General features: G+C 58.9%; 1 protein-coding gene across 1 annotated transcript in view; it reads right to left on the bottom strand.

Annotated features, from left to right (window-relative positions):
* EMH_0082140 (uncharacterized protein) overlaps positions 1–326 on the bottom strand; it is a gene marked incomplete at both ends in the record, with an annotated part of 2,622 nt that overhangs the window by 1,061 nt on the left and 1,235 nt on the right. The window contains one exon of the mRNA XM_013500476.1: positions 59–326. Coding sequence (XP_013355930.1) covers positions 59–326 — 268 coding nt within the window. The remainder of the gene's footprint in view (positions 1–58) is intronic.

Raw genomic sequence — 326 nt, 5'->3', positions numbered from 1 at the left:
TGCGTCGTCTGAGTTCTGCTGCCTTCGTGAGGAGAGAAACGGCACACAAAATATTCACCATAGCCAAACAAGTCAGATACACTTGCTGCTGCTGCTGCTGCTGCTGCTGCTGCTGCTGCTGCTGTTGCTGCTGCTGCTGCTGCTGCTGGTGGTGGTGCTGCTGGTGCTGCTGCTGGTGCTGGTGGTGCTGTTGCTGCTGCTAGTGCTGCTGCTGCTGCTGGTGCTGCTGCAAGTGGTGATCCTGCTAGTGCGGCTGCTGGTGATGCTGCTAGTGCTGCTGCTGCTGCTAGTGCTGCTGCTGCAGCAGCTGCTGCTGCTGCTAGCGA

This window comes from Eimeria mitis, genomic scaffold (assembly GCF_000499745.2).
Source record: "Eimeria mitis Houghton genomic scaffold, Emh_scaff5449, whole genome shotgun sequence".
Taxonomy (NCBI): domain Eukaryota; phylum Apicomplexa; class Conoidasida; order Eucoccidiorida; family Eimeriidae; genus Eimeria; species Eimeria mitis.
This window is presented reverse-complemented; position numbering and strand designations above follow the sequence as displayed.